We start from the raw sequence: 18,160 nt of genomic DNA, 5'->3' as shown, positions 1-18,160 counted from the left end.
CACTGTGAGACCCTGCTGTGTTTACAGAGTAATGCTGGTTCTCTGTAGACCCACTATCACCCTCAACTTCCTTTAAATGTCTGCTTCCTCTTTTACAGTAATGTTTATCTGCAAGTGAAGTCCATTTCTAATCTGGTGTGGAAGTACCAGCGTTACCACTTCATTATGGCCTACCATGAGAAGCCTGTTCTCCCACCTCCTTTTATCCTCCTCTGTCACATCTACTCCCTCTTCTGTATGTGCAGAAAAAGGAAGAAGGAGCACACCTATGGACCAAGTATGATCACTCTGCTCTCATTTTTTCATGTCTCTCTACAATAGAGGAAGAATAGGAAATGAATATGTTTCTGTCAATAATGCTCGAGACAAATAAAAGGATCGGTTGCTTTAATGATTTTTTGCAACAGAACAAAAATAAATAACCAAGTGTTGATGCTTAAGTGGGTTTGTAAAGAAAATATCAACTCAAGAGCCTTCTTTGTTTCCATTAGAGCTGTTTCTCACAGAGGAGGACCAAAAGAAGCTGCATGATTTTGAGGAGCAGTGTGTGGAGACATACTTTCATGAAAAAGATGATCAGTTTCACTCAGGGAGTGAAGAGCGCATTCGTCTCACATCAGAACGGTGAGTGACTCTTTCTGTACTTTGTGGAGAACTGAAGCAGGGCAAGAAACAGTGGATTACTTACAAAATTAAAAAGCAGGTATCATTAAGGTTTAACACACACACATTGGACATTTTTTGTAATAGCAGCTTTTTCAGATTCTGTTTTTTTAACTAGTTGTGTTTTTTCAAATTTATTTTTACTTATTACAGCTCATTACTGCCCCCTTGTGATTACATTTGGGCGTAGCCCATGTGTTGACTCTAATCTTGCATCATCAGGGTGTGTGTGTCTTAAGAGCAAGACAAACAAAACTGAGACAATGTGAAATAAAAAACCTGCTGTGTAGCTTTACAGTATAGTTACACACTTAACACACAAACAGTACCTGAAGATCGCCAGAGGGACATACCATCCATCCTTTAGGTAACAAAGCTTGTGTTTTTGTTTTTTCCAGGGTTGAGACGATGTGTCTGCAGCTGAGGGAGGTCGGGAACAAGGTCAACTTTATAAAACGCTCTTTGCACACTCTGGACTCCCAGATCGGTCACCTGCAGGACCTCTCAGCTCTGACTGTGGACACTCTGAAGACCCTCACTGCTCAGAGGGCATCCGAGGCCAGCAAGGTCCATAATCAGATCACACGGGAGCTCAGTCTCTCTAAGAACGTGGTCCCCAGCATTGCCCCTGTGGCCACAGACACTGGCCCCCACTCCAAATCGTCCGTGATATGCAAACGCAGTGTGGGGGCCTTCTTTGGCTCCTCTTTCCCCCAGGCAGGAGCCAACATTGCAGATTCTCTGTTTGGGATTGGTGCCACGGGAGGGGCTGGGACGGACAGTAGTCGGAGAATTGGCCCCAGCCCTGGAGCAGGACTGGGGCTGGACCCCAACCTGACCCCAGCATTGAGTCCAGAGAGGAGGGGATTATTTGGGCACCTTTCTGCAGAGGCTGGCTCCTCAGGCAGCGCAGGCCCCAGTGCCTTTGTCCAAAGTGCTGTAGCCATTTCCCCTCCAGAGCTGCGTCTCCGAGGCCACTCTCTCACCCAGAGTAAGCTGACCCGTCCACAAGAGCCGGGCCTTTCCGACTCCCCATCCAGCCTGCCTAACGTGCCCTCCCCTGGGGCCCAGTTCCACATCAGCAGCACCCCCTCCCAGCCCAGTGGCTCAAGCCACCCAGAACTTGCCCTAGCTGGGCTTTACCAGCAGCCCCTCCAGCCCGACAGCACTACAGTAGAGTTTGGGGCCTTTGTGGGTGAGTATGAGACAGCGGGTGAATCTGGTGTGGATGCGAGGATAAAAGAGGAGGATGAAATGTGTGTGTGCGTGTATCCTACTGTTGTCATTGTGTCTAAGACTTCTGACTCTGCTCGGCCTGCCTGCTTGCCTGCTTATACTGCAAAGCCTGAGTACACAGAGGGTAAAGAAAGGGGGGAGAGGGGGAGGCGGGGGAGTCAGGGGTATGTGAACGATGCGTTCCTCGATGACGAGGGCAGATCAGGCTCTCTGAAGACACAGAGCGCAGACACTGAGGTCCCACCGGTTCCAAAAACCCAGTCATCAAGTAGAGGCCTGCCAGCTAGTGCCCCTGCTGTATCACCCAGGAGACCCCTGAGAGAGAAAAGCCGGGGACGGAAAAAACCTGGATTACCCAACTCTCAGGCGTCCTGCCGTGAAGGTCAAAGCGGGTCAGGAGTCCTGCCTGAAACGAGGAGCACAGCGAGAGAGCCAAACACACTGAGAGGTTTGAGTTTCAGCCTGAGTGGAGGGCCGCGTCTGCTGGGCGTCTCCAGACCTGATCAGGTTCTGTGTAGACCTGCTGGGAGCTTCTTCTTTCTTTTTTTCCCTCTTCTAACAGTTTGCTCTCTGTTCCTTGACATTTCTGAGGTTTCCAGTTATGATGTGAATGCAGCATGAATGATTGGTTGACTGTTGGATTGATCGAGGGTTGTTTTGGCAGGTGGAGGTGAGAGGGTTAGAAACGTGTTTGCAACTGTGATTATGTTTTCGATGTGCTCTGAATGCTGCACAGCAACTGGCTGAATTTTCACAATGGGAGTAGTGAACAAATTACTCTGATGGGCTTTAATTCTGTGAAGGAAAAATAAATCATCAGGAAGAAAAATGTGTGTTAAGATTTTTTGTTTTTAAATTCTTGGTGACACAATGAAAAGGCTGATCAGGTGACGGTAACATGACCTAACAATGTTTTTGTTTTCAGGGCACAAAGACAGTGTTGACCTCCAGCCTTCACCATCCAAAGAGACCTCCAGCAGACAGCAGAGCCCGGCCACAAAGACCAGAACCCAGGTCTGTGTGTGGGTGTGTGTGCATGAATATACATGTTTTAGTTGCATGTATGAATTTTTTACAACCTTATGTGTCATTTTAGTTCAACAACTTTTACAGCCTGCTTAGATTTAGTACTGTGAAGGCCTAATAAAATGAACTTTGTAGAATTCAAAATGTTTATCCTTCTTACATCGTCTTTCTTACTGCAGCATCAGTCTGAAGCTCACGGTCTTATCAGAGCAGTCAACTCCTACGCTGGCTTCACAGAGTTTGACAGGAACCCAGCTTTTCTGCACCCCGAATCCAGTAAGCTCACTAACATTACAGATAAGAAATCATTTCACCCACTAACAAAAGAAAACAGCTCAGAAAGCAGCAGAAGATATCCCTGTGTAGTGCAGTGCAGATCTTTCGGTTTTTATTGATCACTTTTTGTGTTACCAAAGCGCTAACAAAGAAGGACAGAAGCAGAGTGTCAGCTGAAGACATCCTCATCCATGAAGACCCCAGAGCTGCAGTGCTGGTGAGAAGTTTTTCTAAATCTGTACAAAGTGAAAACATGTTTCTTTGTGGTTTCTTTATTAACTACGGTTTCTCTCATTGTTTAACAAGTTCTTGTTTCTCCATTAGGAAAGAGTTCAGGTTAAATCAGCCCAAGCCAGCAGCCTGTAAGTGTCCTTTACACTGACTCAGAAGATAAACACAGACACACAATTTCAGCAATCACACAACCTATTTTTCCTCTCTTTTCAAGTCGTAACTCATTTACAATCACACAAACACTTGAAAACGTGCACCTCTAGCTCTAAATTCATTAAGTGACTTCCTTGTAATCTGTTTTGTAACTCATGTGCTTCTGTTGTCTCTCTTTTTTTAGTCGTCCCCCTGGTGAAGACACACTAACAGGTAAGCCATGGAGTTTTGTCTGTTTGACTTGTCCTGTCTTGATCAGCTGGTCAAGCAGCAGCATTTTTCGAGTGACATTCAACCTTTTTCTTCCTTTGAGTCAAATTAATGCATGCGTGTATGTGATACAATCAAAGTGAAAGTAGGCGTGCTGGTTTTAGCTCAGTGGAGTAAAGTATGTCACCTGAAGGATGGAGTCTTTGTCCCACCAGCCCTTTGGCTCCAGTGTGGCATTTCATGTTCCTCCTCTACTTGAGTTTCACCTTACATCAGGATCAGAGACACAACCCTGCAGCATGATTAGATATTTACATCTTATCTTATGTATTGAATAAAGGCTCAATCTTCTTCTTCTTCTGTTACAGCTGCAGTGTCTTTGTACGCACCCCGGCACACCCCGCTGGGAGCCAGAAAGGACTGTGAGTAACTCCAACTCACTCACCACACAGCAAAACAGACTCAGTCATGTTTCATACTTTTACTCACTGGAGAGATAAAATAGATCTTCAGCTTTTCTGATAACAGATTGTTTCAGGGGTTTTTTACTAGTACCTGGTATTTTCAGTAAAGCTTGGGAAATTTTATATTCAACCTGAATCAAATTACCATAAATAAAAGGATGCGAGTCAGACCGGTCTATAAGACAAAAGGGAAGATTCCCCTGCATTTAGCAATGTGTAGTTTCTGTGTAGATGTGTAGGTCATTTTAATGTCACCTGACGTCAGCCTAGTATCTACCTCTAAAGACGTTCAATTTGTGAAGTACAGACAAGCTCCCAACCTGTGACCAGCTCACAGAGCTCCTCCATTTGTTGACCTACATTAAGAAGTCCTCTCAATCTAAGCAGCACTCCACAAGGTTTATTTACTTTAGTGCACAGCGTACTCTTTAAGGCAGTGGTCTCCAAACTATGGCCTGGGGGCCGGATATGGCCCACCTCCACATTTTGCCCGGCCCCCTGAACAATACCAGAGGCGCATTGTGATTTTTTTTTTTTCAGTCTGGCCACGTGATCGAGACTTACACATGCATAGAACATAACTTTCTATTCCACCCATATCTGAAACCCCTCCCCCCCAAAATATCCATTTATACAACCATACTGGTAGTGAAATGTTTTGTGCTGGTAGGTGTTGTATCACTTACTTCGGTTTCTTAGCCTGCTTGCTTTCTGGTTTTCACAGTGAAGTTAATGACAGAGAGCTGCAAAGTGGTGTCTACAAGAACGTTAATATTTCATTGTCTTTTTTTTCTGTGAAAAACCTGAAAAAAGGTTATTTAGTTATTATTTATTTCATAAATAGTGTTATATATTTCATTAAAAGTGTTATTATTTATTTTATGATTTTTTTTTCCTGTCAAGATCTCAGAAAGGGTTATTAATATTTGGTTATGTGTGGCTCTCTGGGAAACAATACATATTTACGTTTGGACACCTCTGCAAAAAAGTTGAAAATTGTTTGGCCCTGACGGGAAAAAGTTTGGGGCTTTAAGGGCATGACTACAACCTAATGAGGGAGAAAAGTGTTAAGAAGTGCTATAAAGGTCACCCTCTCTATTAATCTTTGAGTGTTAACTTCTGGGCAAAATACTGTTTTGAACACTTCTCAGATGACAAAACAGGCATTAAAGGTGTAACTTATTCGTGAGTTTTATGGGATCCTGCTTTTAATTGTTGCTAAACGGAACAAGACATTTGTACAGATTATCATAAGCACCACAACTCTATAATGTGAAGTCTCCCACTGTTTTGAGATCGAGTCATAAATAAAATAATGTGAATACACTGAAGGTTAATTTAGCCCTTTCCTGCAAAAAAAAAAAAAAAATTAAAACACTGATAACAGTCAGGTAGTGCTGAATGAACAATATATTTACTGTTGGCAGTCATCTAAGATAACAAAATACCATGTGGAGCAATCTGATTCACTGTTCATAGCTATTTATATCCTCTGACTTGAAATCAGTGAATCAAATGCATGCTTGGAAATAAAGTCCCGTAATTTTAATCAAAGAAAACTGTGCCATCTACTGGTGGATGCTGGAAGTTGGGTACTTTCTGCTAGTAAGTTATGTTTCTGTATGCTGAATGATCTTTGTTGTTTTATATGAAGATCATACATAAATGTCATCAACTTCTGCTCTATAACAGTTCATAACACAATATATGTTTTTTCTCTGTAGCCATTGGCTCCCCTTTCAAGCCCATGGAGAGCTACCAGTACTCAGGTGAGACATGGAGGAGATGGATTACTGTGTTTTCATGCTTTAATGGTGTATTGTAGTCTACAAATTATTGATCATAGGTTGTGTTTATATCCTAACTCTGCATGTTATCATTAAAGCTTCATTTCACTTCTCCTTTCGACAGTCTGTTGTTATTTTCTATTATCTATTCCCTTCTCCTTCTCCAGCTGTTGAGCGCAACAACTTGATGAGGTTGTCCCAGAGTATCCCCTTCACCCCTGTGCCCCCTAGAGGTGAGTGTGGACCACATCGCTTTCTCAGACGTGTCAGGTCAGGTGAAAACACTCCCGGATGTTTTCCAAGAGGAGGCGGTAGTACGTGGTTGGAGAATGAGGAAGTATTGAATCGGAACAGAGATAAGGTTTCTGCATTGTTGATGTTGTTGTTGCCTCCCATGCCTGCAGCTGTTTGCTCTTCAATTATTCGGGTGTGACTGTGAAGTGATGTTTAGATGCTGCTGTCTTCGTGTTTCAGATACAATCCTCTGATGAAGAAGAAATGTGTTTCATAAATGATTATTTAAGTTAAGCTGAGAGACTTTAGCCAAAAAAATATAAAAGAGCAGTTTTTACAGTGTGATATTTCTCACCAGTTTTTAACTATGAACAGTTGTTACTGATCTGTTCTGACTCTTGACAGACAAAGTTTTAAAGGAAAAGTTTAAAACCAGAACACTTAATCTCTCTGCTCCTAGTTAATGTTCACAGCTGAGTTTATAAGCTCTTGACAACACACCCCTGAGAAAACTTTGTCTCTATGCCAGTTTGACGCCAGACAGATGGTAAAATTAACTTGTTTACTGTGTCACTGAGAGGGTGTAACTTTAAACTGAATCAGACGGCGATTAAATCTGACCCAGTCCTTTCATTTTCACAATATAATCTCTCTACTCTGTCCAACCACACATTTCTCTCATCTGTGCAATGCAAAAAATTGCTTCAAAAATGATTATGCTAATGTATGAGCCAGAGCTGGATGAACAGAGTGCTGTGTGTGTTGCTGTTATGAGTTTTGTAAAGCATAAGAATAAAAAAGGTCGAGGTCAGAATATGTGACATACAGTCAGAAATGTAACACTTGATTCATGAAGTATAACTTGATGCCTCTTTCATGCGTTGCCCTACCATGATGCTTTGTTTTCCATCAGGGGAGCCTGTGACAGTGTACCGTCTGGAGGAGAGCTCCCCTAACACCATCAACAACAGCATGTCTTCCTGGGCCCAGAGGGGCCTCTGTGCCAAAATAGAGTTTCTCGGCAAAGAGGAGATGGGCGGGGGCCTCAGACGGGCTCTGAAGGTGCTCTGTACCTGGTCAGAGTACGACATCCTGAAACCAGGACATCTGTATATAGTCAAATCCTTCCTTCCTGAGGTGGTCGAGACCTGGCAGAGCATCTATAAGGAGGACACTGTGCTGCACCTTTGTCTCAGGGTAGGACGGCAGACACACTCCAGACATACTCCTCATGCTGCTGTCTGTACTGAGTGTTCCCAACGCTGTTGGCCTCCACAGAACCCGTCTAACCTGTAGAAGAAGTTTGCTTTGCAGAGTGAAAGATTTCATCTGAGAAAGTTAGACACTTACTTTTTTTTTGCACAGATGTTGGATCTACTCAAAAAGTTTTTGCTGTGTAGACTGTTGCAAAAAAAAAAACAAAATCAAGAAACTTGCAAATAAAAACAAAAATTAAAGAACTTTTCATTCATAGTAAGAGGATACAGAATAAACTGAAGTGTGATGTTATTACTACTAAAACTCTTTTAACTTCTATTTGTCCACTACATTATCATTGAATGATATACATGTAACACCTTTGTGTCACCACAGGAAATTCAACAACAGAGAGCTGCTCAGAAGCTGACATTTGCCTTCAACCAAATCAGGCCGAAGACCATCCCATATTCACCGAGGTATGATCACAGACATGAGGACACTCTCTGAAGAAGATGTTGACACAGTACTTTTGGTTTCATTTGCTCACATTACATCAAAATAACTTTGAGACCTGTTCTTGGTGCCTTAAACAAGTTTTATTCTCATGTTTCTTTAAAAAAACTTTTTTCACATTCATTGCGTGTCAATGAATGCTCCTTTTCTGCCAAGAGGACCAACCCAGCTGACAGGTTTGACATATCAAGGTGCCTATTAGTCAGGCTAGTTACAGGTGTGTCGTGCCCTGTCACTTTAAATTTATACGCCACACTTGTCAGGTGGATGAATTTTATTGGTAAAGAAGTGCTCACAAACTCGTAAACAGTTTATTGCACAGTAAGCTTTTCAAGTTCAGAAAAACACATCCTTGAAATACTTTGACAGATAAAATGTGGCGCCATTTTTTTCTTTTTAATCAGTCTAAATCATATGTGGGTCACAGTTTTAGTTTGAGTCATTGTGGTTTGGCAAGGCCAGAGACATTTCAAACAGCTGTAAAAGAGGCGAGTTACATGTCAACAACCTCCATCCCTTTATCTTACATCTATGAACACATGCATCTGTGTCGATTAACTGGTTTGAGTCTGTGTTCAGACAGCCGGCTGTGGCATTAAACAGAGACATATTTATGTAGATCTCAGGACACTTTCATTAAGACTCCAGTCTGACTTTAAAAAAAGTCTTTATGAAAAGGTTCGAACATCTAAAATTAACAGTGACAACTTATTTTTCTTTTTTGTGTGTGTGTTTTGCGTTAAGGTTTCTCGAGGTGTTTCTGCTCTACTGTCACTCTGCTGGACAGTGGTTTGCTATAGAAGAGTGCATCACTGGGGAGTTCAGGAAGTTCAACAACAACAATGGAGATGAGACCGTCCCAACAAACCTCCTGGAGGAAACCATGCTGGCCTTTAGTCACTGGACCTACGAGTACACCCGCGGAGAGCTGCTGGTGCTCGACCTGCAGGGTAAAACAAATCATCCCCAGTCTGCTTACAAATGTCCACAGAGTATATTTCAGTGAGGGTTTTTCTTTTAATAGAATAGATAGAACTTTATTGTCATTGTAACAAGGACAACGAAATTGAAGGCACAGCAGCAATCAAGAAAACAAAAGTAAGAAAGTGTATAGAAAGTGCAAAAAGGTCCATAAGAAAATAGATGATGACAGCTTGTCCATCATTCTCCAGTTCAGTCAGCCTCCACCTCCACAGGGTCCAGGACTGAACTTCTTCAGCAGTCTGTTCAGTCTCTGTCTCCTGGATCCTGTCTGCTCACAGCAGGAGAAGCTCTCCCAATGTGGCGTTGGTGTCTGATGTTAGCTCTTTTAGCCATGTCTGTGAATAGCATGATGCTACTCTGCCCTCTGGTATCCCCTCTGTTGCTGGGTTAGCACAGCTAGCTTTTCCATCTTATTGGAGATAAATCTTACGTTCCCAATAACGATGGATGGAAGGACGGGTCCATGTCATCACTTCTTAGCTCACACCTGAGAACCAGCACATCATCCTCACCTCCTTCTCCTCACCTTGTGGGAAGACATCAGGTCTTGCACCAGTTAGCATTGACATGCTACAGGCTGCTAACAGCTGAGTTCACATGTAAACAATGCAGCCATGGTTACATGTAGGATCTCCAGACAAACACAGGAGAAAAAGTAGTAAAAATATCACTGAAGCCACAGAAAGTTTGGTGTCCTTGACCAACAAATGAGCCATAAAAAGCAATGATCCTCAAACTCATATAAAGTAATAATGGCACTTTCCACAGCGTCGGTTGGTCATGAAGGTATCGTAGCTAAAAAGATGGTCTGTTTATGAATTAAGGTACACATGGTGATGCATCCTGCATTGCTCTAATAAATTACTTTTCAGTATTACACAGCTCAAAACATTGCGATAGTATTTTAGTTCATGTCATGATAACTCGGCACATTTTTCTGCAGGGGTCGGAGAGATTCTGACAGATCCATCCGTCATTAAGAGCGGTGAGAAGGGGTAAGTCATTCATGCTCAGTACATTCATATGTAGCTCAGTTAAACTGGGGATAAATTGTCCTTTCTTGTTTTATCCGAAACTATTTTGACTTTCTACACTATTAAATTTTCTACTGTTGACCAAACAACACCTAAAAATATGTCTAGTTGATCAAAACCAAATGCATTTATTGTCTATGTTAATTTAATTATAACATTCATTTGCACTGATTGCTTTCTCTTTTTGGCTTTTCCAGGTCATACGATATGATATTTGGGCCGGCTAACCTGGGGGATGATGCCATAAGAAACTTCAGAGCAAAACATCACTGCAACTCCTGCTGCAGGAAACTCAAACTTCCTGGTGAGAACAGCTGCTGCTTAATTTATTCATCACAAATGTGCTGAAAATAATCAAGCTTCATGGCAGCATTTGGATCATTTAGATATTTCTTCAAAATGTTTTTTTTTAATCATACAGCTCTTGTGTCCATGAACAGTATCGGTCAGCTCTTGCAGCCACTGATTTGGGACTTCCTATGATAATAAAAAAAAACATCTTATGTGTTACATCATGTGGGCTTTATTTATTATTTCGTGTTTGTTAGATCTAAAGCGGAATGACTACACACCAGAGAAGGTGACGTTTCCACAAGATGACCCCTCCAACTCCGGGGGCGGAGTCAAAGGGTCTCGCCAGTCAATGCGGCTGATGCTGTGATCGCTCAAAGCCAGGGGACGATGAAGGAACACGAGACAACACTGTTTTGATCCCATTGAGTCAAAGCCAAGAAGCTGAGAGGCGCGCCCAGTTAACTGGAAGAGTCACACCTGTGTTTCCACACAAGCCAGTGCATGCAGACTGTGTCATATTTTCGTTGGTCGCACCAAAATGCTGTGTCGAACACAATTCAACCATCTTAACCTTTTTGTGTTTTTATTACATCAGTAAGGAAAAAAAAGTTTTAAACCTATTTTGTATAAGTTTATGAGTTTCTATGTGTACAGTATATATAAATATATATGAACTGGATATATTGACAGGTACCATATCATTGCAGAGGGTTTATTATTTATTGTGGAGTTTGAGAAGTTGCCTTGTTTTAACAAAAGAAAAGAAGAAAAAGAACAAATCTAAGTGCATTGTATATCTGTTACAGTGGCTGCAGAGAGGACAGCCCGCTGGGGCTCAGTCGCTGCAAAGCTGCAGTTTGCCACCACATCATTTTTATAAATGTATCACAACTTTTTGTCTCGTAGTTCATGAAAAGATATACATGAAATTAAAAATCTTGTAAAGTAAGGGCAGATTGCAATGCAACTTTTACAGAACAATGTATGTAATTTTATTGGATCAAAAGTGTGTCCACCGAAATATTGCTGATAGTTTTTATTGTTACAAAGGTACTATTGCTATATCTTTGTCATCAACTATTGTATGAGCAAATTACAATCGTGTGTATCTTATAGATACTGTTATCCGGCATGAGCTGAACAGATTAAAATATTTTATTCAGGGGAACTGACAAACGTGAGGGTATTACTGTATACATTTTGTACTGGACATCATTTTAAACAAATAAAATGTTAAAAGCTTTAAGTGATGACTCTGAATAACTATGTGTCGATGTTCAGATTTTTTAGCGATGCTGTAGTTTTTCTAAAGTCTTCCTCCAGGCTTCCTGGGCTTTTGAAGTCTGCCTCAAGTGGACACTAAAGGAAATACAGCTTTTAGCCCCTTATAGCGTGTCACTTGGCCAGAGCCCATAAACGCCAAACTTTAACCACGGCTGCCAGATGCTCCATTTTTATTTTATGTTCATATTTTATAAACATTATTTAAGACTTTCTCTTCTGATGCCTGGGAACTAAATGTTCATTTTACTAAATGTCACATCAGTTTTATAGATAACTTATTTTGAAGGCTATAGCTTATCCTTACTCAGTACTTCTAGCAGACAAGTTAGTCATTAGAATCTTGCCAAGTATATTTACACATACAAGAAATTTGACTTGGTGTATTGGTGCCAAACCGTTAACAAGGAAATAATACAAACTAGCTAAAAAAAAACTTACAGAAAAAGCAAAAACTTAAAAATACAGAACAAGAAGCTATGCCAATTTAAAAATAAATGAATAATTTTTTTTAAATGAAAGTTAAGATATAAAATAAATAAATATGAAAAATAAAATAATAATAATAAAATATTTTTAAGTCAAAAACAAAATGTAAAAAAGGTACCATGTGCAATATAAACTTAGGTGTTTATGTAAAGCAAAAAAAAAAGAGAGCACCGTTTTCTTCATCTTCACCTTGAAATCTAAAAAGAAAAAAAATCCTACATGGTGTAAATAAATTAATATAATTAGCACAATGAATGGTACATTTTTAGCTGTGTAATAAACATGATTATTTTTTGTGAAAGAAGATGCTCTTCAGTTTTTACACTTGCAAACATTTCCACGGGCTACAGATTTAAAAATGTTCAGAAAAGTTAATTTGAAACGTTCCTCTGCTTTGTGGGCCTTTATCAGTCAGAGGCAGGTAGACTGATAAACGTACACCTGCAGGAGCCAACAGAGGGGATAGTGTCTGAACTGAGGCCTCAAGTTCAGCTGGCATTTGAATCCAAACACACCAACCTTTGTTGGCTGAACAAGCTGAAAGAGTGCTCACCTGTGCACCCGAGTGAGGGTTAAATGAAGTCCTGAAGAGGGGCGGAAAAATCCCCACATTCTTATTTTACTTTTGAAGAGTGATGCAGAGTTTAACCTGAGGTTAGGAGGAACGATAATTTTATTTTGTAAGTGTTACTGGTATATAAAACTTTGAATTATCTCAAAGTATCCACACAGGTTGATGAAATGGCACATGAATTATGTCTCCATTGATGTCAGCTATTCACATGAACCATAGATACTGGTGAAGGTGTGCTCTTTGTGTTGCAACACAGGGGAGGGTGTGTGACATTCAAATCCCAGTTTAGGAAGTCTTCTTATTTTGTTAGGAAAATGCACTGCAAACTTAAGAGTTTAACAGCTGCTGCAACAAAAAAAAATGAATTTTGGTTATTGGCAGGAGTGAAAAACAGTTTATCAGTATAACCTAAGGACAAATATATTTAAGGTCACCGGTCACTCTGTGTTCCCTTTTCAATTTTCATGAAAAATGTCTGATTTTCTGCACATTTTCAGCAACCTTTTGTGCTTGGTTCAGTTTTGTACAAATATGTTCATGTCCTGTTTATACACCATGTCTTTACCAGCTTACTTAAGTATACAGAGTTAATTATTTCATTCTAAAGTTTGGTTCTTTCTCTCTGGATTCCTGTCTTTTCACGTCCCTGAATGGTTCCTTATTAAGCAGCAGCAGAAGAAGGACAATCCACCATTCTGTGACTTTTGACACAAAAACACACTTTAGTCAAATCAGCCAAGCTGATCCTCCATTTCACCTTTAGTTAGTGTTTGTCCTGGCTCAGGAACACACAAGTCACTGTTTGTTCTGCTTCTCCATTTAACAAGCCTCTGCCAGGCAAGTATGAGCAGGAATAAATAACTCTGTCAAGGATCATATGAAAGAAAATAAACTATAACTATAATTACACTGCCATGACTGTGATGCCGATGCTCAAACTGGACTGACCCGTTTCTCCTCCTGCTGCTGGGTGTGGTTTCCTCTATAAGTGTTCAGCTACCTCGACTCTGCTTGTTCTTCTGCTCATCTTTGGACAGAAAGCTTACAGCTCTGCATCAACTGCTGGTGTGACAAATCAGCAAGAATCATGCCTACAGTCACCATCGACTACTGGTGAGTTTGTAACTTTTATATTAAGATGAGGAAAGCATGAGTTGTAGAAGTTCATTGAAATTACAAAGCAAATGTTCAGCATTACTTTCAAGAGAGCACGGGGTGAGGTAACTAGTAAGACATACTGTGAATAAACTTTCATTTCTTTCTCAACAAAATGCACTCATTAGACCCATATCTGTTCTCCAGAGAATCTTAAAAACAAAGCAAAAACAAAACTGGTCGACTTGAATATGGGAATATTTTGACCCCTAGCAGCTGGCACTCTTTCAACTAAAGAATAACGACACATAGAAATTGTTTTATTTTGTAATAATAGAGCTTTTCTTTTGGTCTTGTGTCTTATAGTCCAGGATGAGGCACAAACGGCCTCTACCAGCGACTGGTCGCAGAGCTACGTACTGTGCCCGGTGTGCAGGTGACATACAGGCGAGCAGCATCAAGTAAGTTTTTTTTTTCCTCATACCTCCTTTGTGGAGGCCTATTCCTGTCAAAAGAAAAAAAATGTTACAGCTGTTAATATATCAATTATTTATGATGCAGTTTTAAAAGTTATATGATTTTTTTTGTTTTGTTTTGTTTTGTTACATTTTTATGTCTTTGTAATATAAGTTGGAGTATTACTATAACTACTATAAGATGACTTTCCCATCCTATAAAACTGCACTTTGTGATTGAAGCTAACATTGAGTATGTAGCCTGCCTGAAATAGGTCACAAGTGAACAAAAAAATAAAGTATGAGAAACATTATTTGATCCCAGTGGTCTCTAGTACACATTTACTGCCACTGACAGCTACATTGGTTAAATGACTACACTGTTTTAATGTGTGAATAAAAAAAATAAATAAATAAATAAAAAGGGGGGGGGATTAGAAATATGAAAAACAAAAAACAGAATCACCTTGGAGCTTTAAAATTGAACTCTGAATGCATTTCAATCTGGGATACATTTTACAAAAAAAAATAATTAAGTTAAAAAAATGATAATACATTAAAAAGTCTATCATATAAACTTTGCAAAACATTTATTGGGAGTGTCTCTTAGAACACAGTGGGCACATGTTGCTGCAACACATCCTGAAAAACAATCCCTTTGGCAAATTCCCTCGAACAGGCAAGAACTTAAATGAACCCGGCACCAAACAACGACCTGAACACACTGCTTACTGTTGTGTGTTTAAGCTGTTTTTATCTTTTACATTTGTCCAAATCACCTGTGCATTTTAACGTTCTAATCATCAGTGGTTAAATACGACCAAGTGATTGAAGGTGTCACACTGTCAGTCATTCGGTTTACTGCACGTCTTCTCTTTTTATTTAAGTAGATCTGGGGTTGTACTATAACATGCTCAATGTTTACAATGTTGAACAACTTGTACTTTATGGTTGAACAGCTCTTGTAACTTTTTTCACCTTTACATGTTTCAGTTGTCCCTCTACTTAAAGCAGGATCAGGCCAATATATACACCATCTGACAGATAATATCTCAGCTCCACCTGAGTCTACTGAGGGACAATTCAAGGCAGCTTGTAGTCAAAACATGACGAGGTTGATTAACTAAAATGAAAACAGACTGGTCTTAGCTGCAAGAACTGTTCAACTATGAGGAAACAGTGTTAAATGAAAGCATGTCTTCTTCTCTTTGTTTTGTTTTAGCAGGTTTTGACCATGTTTTAATGTTTTCCATCAGTAGTTCTCTCTGTGACACACCTGTTTTACTTGTTGTAATATAAACACACATGCAGAAAAGTGTTCAAATGAACTGATGTGGATGCATTTTTGCTCTTACTTTGAACCCCCACAGATTACTTTGAGGTATGGTGTGATAGCCAGCTGATCCACTCCATGAGCCAGACCGGGAGGTATCCTGATCCTGCACAGGTAAATATGTTGGAGAGGTCAACACTTACTGTTTAAAACACCATGGTAATGCTGTGGTATAAAAATGAGAGACTATTGTTTTTAGCAGCTTGAGATTTAATAGACTAAATGAACAACAATCTCACCAGCTCCTGGACTGAGATGAAAATAAGAAAGTTTACTGGCACCACTGACTCTAGAGTATTACTTACTCATTGCATGCTAATCTTTCCTCTGTGGTGTCAAAAGTTTGGGACTGATATTGAGATATACAACACACTATCAGATGGCATGGTTTGACTCTGTTGAAAGGAACAGATACATTTAGTTTCATGAGAAAATAGCTTGGCCAGACCCTTATATCAGAATGTCAAACAAAAGATAAGGACTCTTAGGCCCACATTGTGACATACCTGTGTAATATGATAGAGGATGCAGTCTAAAATGGAATACAAGGAAAAGCTCAGCCAATAAATCGGCACAAAGAAAAGTAGACTTTCCTTTTGAATACTTGATTTTTTTTTCCAGGTGAAGGCAGCTGTGATCAAGGCAAGTGGAGGAGGAGGAGGGACTTGCTATACCCCCCAGAGGTCTTATGGAGGATGACGATAGTGGAACACCAGAAAGCTGGTGACAAACAAAAATAATACAAAGGTTGAATTTAAAAAAAAATGTTGCCTTAAAATTAGATTACATCCTGGAACATAAAATATAACAATTGGCAAAACTGAAATAAAGTCAAGTGAAATAAAACTTGTTCAAATTTTGAAAATACTATCAAAATAATGTCAAAATCCGATCAGTTTCAGTCCATCCTTCAGTCATGAAAAGATCAGACCATACACTTTAAGTACAGACTATGACAAAAAAAAGAATGAGAGCAACTCTGAGGGTCCGGACCCTGATCTGCATAACTGTTTATGAATGTGCACACTTAAAAATGATGTGGTGTGTACATGATGCAAATTCTGCAAGTTTTGCAGCTAACTGGAGCCTGAGGGACTGCTCTCATCATTGTGTCAGTCTGACAGACGCTAACAAATATGTCTCTGACGAATCGTTTACTCAGGAGTTAAAACTCTCAACTTTTCTGTTACATTTTTTTAGTGTTACTTTACTAAACAACTCTCCCACATGCTAACAACAAGGCGCAGTACAGTGCTAGCAGCCAGCACTAACAAGTCTGTGGGTGAATAAAAGATAGCACCAGTAGCAATTTTGCTAACATTAGCTTGAGGGATAAAAAATTAAAAACAGCTGTATCTTTACTGTTCAAAAACACAACTCTTCCACCTTCACTCAGCTATGCTAACTACCCCTGAACTTGGTAACTGTAATCTTTGAAATGTGTTGTTTGTTTTTTGGACAAATATTGAAAATAAAACCATCAAACATTGTTCATTGGTGACTTATGTAGGTGCTGGAAAGCAAAGCTAATGAATGCTACTGTGTGTATTATTTGTATGTCTGAAATCATTCTTTCCATCACGGCAAGGCAAGAAAGTGAAAAAGAGGCCAAAGATAGCTTACTCTGCCTTTAATCTTTTCTGGACACATGTTCATTTCGTTCTGGGAAAAAAATACACCTTTGAAGACAAACATTCATGTAGCACGTAAGCTTTAAACTCCTCATGTCCACAATGAGTTTTACTTTCATTGCTTAACACTGGGTATGTGCTGCTGGCTTTGTTTCACTCTTATGTTTTAGCAGTTGGAATAAACATAAAGATGATAAAATTGTTGAGAATTTATTGACTTACATTTGGTTTTTGGAAGCAACTGACTTTTTGTGTTCTTACCTTTTCCTTGATCTCTTTTTTTTCTGCAAATAAATAAAAATGAAAAATAACAATAACCCACCGTTTTCTATTTCAACTAACATTTGCATGAAATGTCTTTAAAGGACATTATATTATGATCAGTAAAAAAATAGTTTTGTTGTCATGAGAAACTGAATAATTTAACTATTGTGAGAAAAAGCTGAGAACTGTTCTTTCCTTTACTGATGAAAAAAGTTCATCAGTTTCAATGTTCTGACACATTTACTTTTTGTGACAAGTCAGACACCTTGCTCACCGTGTTACTGAGAATTTTTTTTAACCCTTACCTTGATAAAAAACAATGCAGACTGAGAAAACTCAGTTTTGTGGAGGTCTTTTGTATTATTATTAAAGTTTCCTGTCACCAGCTATCAAAACATTTCACCAGAAGCTTGGCTCATCTGTGTATACACTCTCTTATTCCTGACCATGGGGCTACTTTTGTATGTGCAGAGAGCAGCTTCAAAACCAAAGAAGTCCTAAAGTTAATATGGACTTACCAAACTCAGTGGAACTTATTTTGGCCTCAGGATGTTTTTTGCCTTTTTTTCTGTTTTGAACTGAAGTGCTGTGAAAGTCAGTGAAGCAGACAGACAGCTGAAACTCTTATTCATAACAACATGTCTATTGTAGAGTAGAGGAGGGATAATCGTTTACTTTTTCTGCCAGAGATCTGTGGAGATATAAAAATGACCTAATACACTCAGTCACA

At 39.7% G+C, this 18,160-nt stretch overlaps 1 protein-coding gene and 1 long non-coding RNA gene across 2 annotated transcripts in view; both read left to right on the top strand.

Annotated features, from left to right (window-relative positions):
- trpm7 (transient receptor potential cation channel, subfamily M, member 7) overlaps window positions 1-11,513 on the top strand; it is a 41,088-nt gene extending 29,575 nt beyond the window's left edge. Inside the window, exons 24-40 of the mRNA XM_074667267.1 lie at window positions 99-277; window positions 492-624; window positions 1,062-1,858; window positions 2,825-2,913; window positions 3,105-3,201; window positions 3,342-3,418; window positions 3,526-3,563; window positions 3,773-3,801; window positions 4,167-4,220; window positions 5,987-6,031; window positions 6,217-6,282; window positions 7,197-7,480; window positions 7,877-7,959; window positions 8,741-8,946; window positions 9,924-9,975; window positions 10,212-10,318; window positions 10,563-11,513. Coding sequence (XP_074523368.1) covers window positions 99-277; window positions 492-624; window positions 1,062-1,858; window positions 2,825-2,913; window positions 3,105-3,201; window positions 3,342-3,418; window positions 3,526-3,563; window positions 3,773-3,801; window positions 4,167-4,220; window positions 5,987-6,031; window positions 6,217-6,282; window positions 7,197-7,480; window positions 7,877-7,959; window positions 8,741-8,946; window positions 9,924-9,975; window positions 10,212-10,318; window positions 10,563-10,675 — 2,449 coding nt within the window. The 3' untranslated portion in view covers window positions 10,676-11,513. The remainder of the gene's footprint in view (window positions 1-98; window positions 278-491; window positions 625-1,061; window positions 1,859-2,824; window positions 2,914-3,104; window positions 3,202-3,341; window positions 3,419-3,525; window positions 3,564-3,772; window positions 3,802-4,166; window positions 4,221-5,986; window positions 6,032-6,216; window positions 6,283-7,196; window positions 7,481-7,876; window positions 7,960-8,740; window positions 8,947-9,923; window positions 9,976-10,211; window positions 10,319-10,562) is intronic.
- A 2,157-nt stretch (window positions 11,514-13,670) lies between these two features.
- Window positions 13,671-17,392, top strand: LOC141788163 (uncharacterized). The gene is made up of 4 exons (XR_012598112.1): window positions 13,671-13,765; window positions 14,114-14,208; window positions 15,573-15,649; window positions 16,157-17,392. It is a non-coding gene; the product is annotated as an uncharacterized LOC141788163 (long non-coding RNA).
- Window positions 17,393-18,160: the final 768 nt, after the last annotated feature.

The sequence above is a fragment of the Halichoeres trimaculatus genome, unplaced genomic scaffold, assembly GCF_033239565.1.
Source record: "Halichoeres trimaculatus isolate MK-OKI-2021-1 unplaced genomic scaffold, fHalTri1.1 fHalTri1_scaffold_3, whole genome shotgun sequence".
Taxonomy (NCBI): Eukaryota; Metazoa; Chordata; class Actinopteri; order Labriformes; family Labridae; genus Halichoeres; species Halichoeres trimaculatus.
The sequence above is the reverse complement of the archived record's forward strand: the minus strand, read 5'-3'. Positions and strand labels throughout refer to the sequence as shown.